A 1587-nucleotide genomic window follows, 5' to 3' on the forward strand; every position below is an offset into this window, starting at 1 on the left:
TGTCACTGCCGTGTTGCCAAGTCTACAGTCTTTCTTCACTCCACAATCGCTGTGATTTTGCCAAGTAAGACATGTTCCTGGATCAACATTACTGTCCAAAAATATAGACTAAATTCAATCCCTAACCCTACCAATAATTTATTCCTAAAATCAGTGTGAAATGAAACCAAGGGTGTAGAAGCACCTAACCCTGATCGTAAGCCTAAAACAGATATTTCCTGAAAAGTTATTCCTCAATTCTGATTGGTTAATTGGAATGTTGTTTCAGGATCAACAAGGATGTTGATCCAGGAACATGTTGTACTTTGTGAAATCACGGTCACCCACACTCCACACTCACCTCCCTCACCTTTTTCGAGAACCAAATTAGCTCCTACTCCGGAGCAGGGTCTAACCAGCACAACTGGTACTAATCGTGAGGTAAGTAGACATTGATTGGCCAAACGCGTATGAAAACGCCCTCACCCGCCTTGATTTAAAACGCCGTGTAATGGGGTCCCAAGTCTGGTGGTCCTGGAGGACCCGACTCTGGTGGTTCCGAGTCCAGTGGTCCCAGAGGACCCAACTTTGGTGGAACCAAGTCCGGGGGTCCTGGAGGACCCGACTCCTGCGGTCCTAAGGTCCGAATGAGAATTCCATCTGGAATCCCTAGCCAAAAGGGCTGTCGCGCCTGAGGCCCTGGCCAAGATGGCCGCCACCCCAGAGGCTCGGTTTGCCATGGCTGCCATGCCAGAAACCATGAGCAAGATAGAACTTAAACTAAGGCAAACTAGACTAATGCCCAGTGTGACGGATCCACCGTTGAGGTCGGTGCGAGCAGCAGGCATCCTGGGTACCCCAATCCTCAAATACAGCCCTAGTAAGGTTCCTGCTTAGAATCTCAGCCCCGAGAGGATGCAAGCTTTAGACTCCAGTCTCCGACCTGTTTCTGCCCCAAGATCAGCTCCAGTTTTCAACCAACTGCCCGTTCTAGAGGCCGTGCCTCATTCTACCTCTGCTCCCAAGAGAAGGCGAATGAAGAAGCGCCGAGGCCCAAAGAGGACTCCAGTCCCCGAGTTTAGCCCAGAGAGGGCTCCTGTTTCTGAATTTAGTCCCGAGAAGAGCCTTGTTCCCGAATTTAACCCAGAGAAGGCCCCTGTTCCCAAGTTTGGCCCAATGAAAGCTTCTGATTCCGAGATCGGCCCAGTGAAGGTGTCTGTTCTAGACCAGAGTCCAATGCAGGCTCCAGCCACTAACCAAGTTCCAGTGCAGGCTCCAGCCCACGAGCTCAGTCTAGTGCCCGCTTTCACCTCAGAGCTCTTCTAGGATCCTGCTTGAGTCCATGGATCCGCTCCAGAGTTGGCACCTAGTCCAGAGTCCGCTCCGGAATGCCCTCCAGATCGCCCTCCAGTGCCCACTCCTCCAGAGCACCCCCCAGGATTCCTAGATTTCCCCAAGAAAATTTTTTTGGGGGGGCCCATATACCCGTGGCCGAGCCAGCCAAGGCCACGGAGGATCCGCCATGGCGACCCGAGGCCCCTGATCTGCCATGGTGACCCGAACTGCACGCTCCGCCATGGCTCCCGGAGGTCCCTGATCCGACCCCCC

The 1587-nt window shown here is 53.1% G+C and overlaps 1 protein-coding gene across 1 annotated transcript in view; it reads left to right on the forward strand.

Annotated features, from left to right (window-relative positions):
* The window catches only part of LOC107748975 (espin-like), a 70659-nt gene that overhangs the window by 24854 nt on the left and 44218 nt on the right, over positions 1 to 1587 (forward strand). The window contains exons 6-7 of the mRNA XM_016564014.1: positions 653 to 859; positions 974 to 1295. Coding sequence (XP_016419500.1) covers positions 653 to 859; positions 974 to 1295 — 529 coding nt within the window. The remainder of the gene's footprint in view (positions 1 to 652; positions 860 to 973; positions 1296 to 1587) is intronic.

This window comes from Sinocyclocheilus rhinocerous, unplaced genomic scaffold (genome assembly GCF_001515625.1).
Source record: "Sinocyclocheilus rhinocerous isolate Xijiao unplaced genomic scaffold, SAMN03320098_v1.1 scaffold470, whole genome shotgun sequence".
Classification (NCBI taxonomy): domain Eukaryota; kingdom Metazoa; phylum Chordata; class Actinopteri; order Cypriniformes; family Cyprinidae; genus Sinocyclocheilus; species Sinocyclocheilus rhinocerous.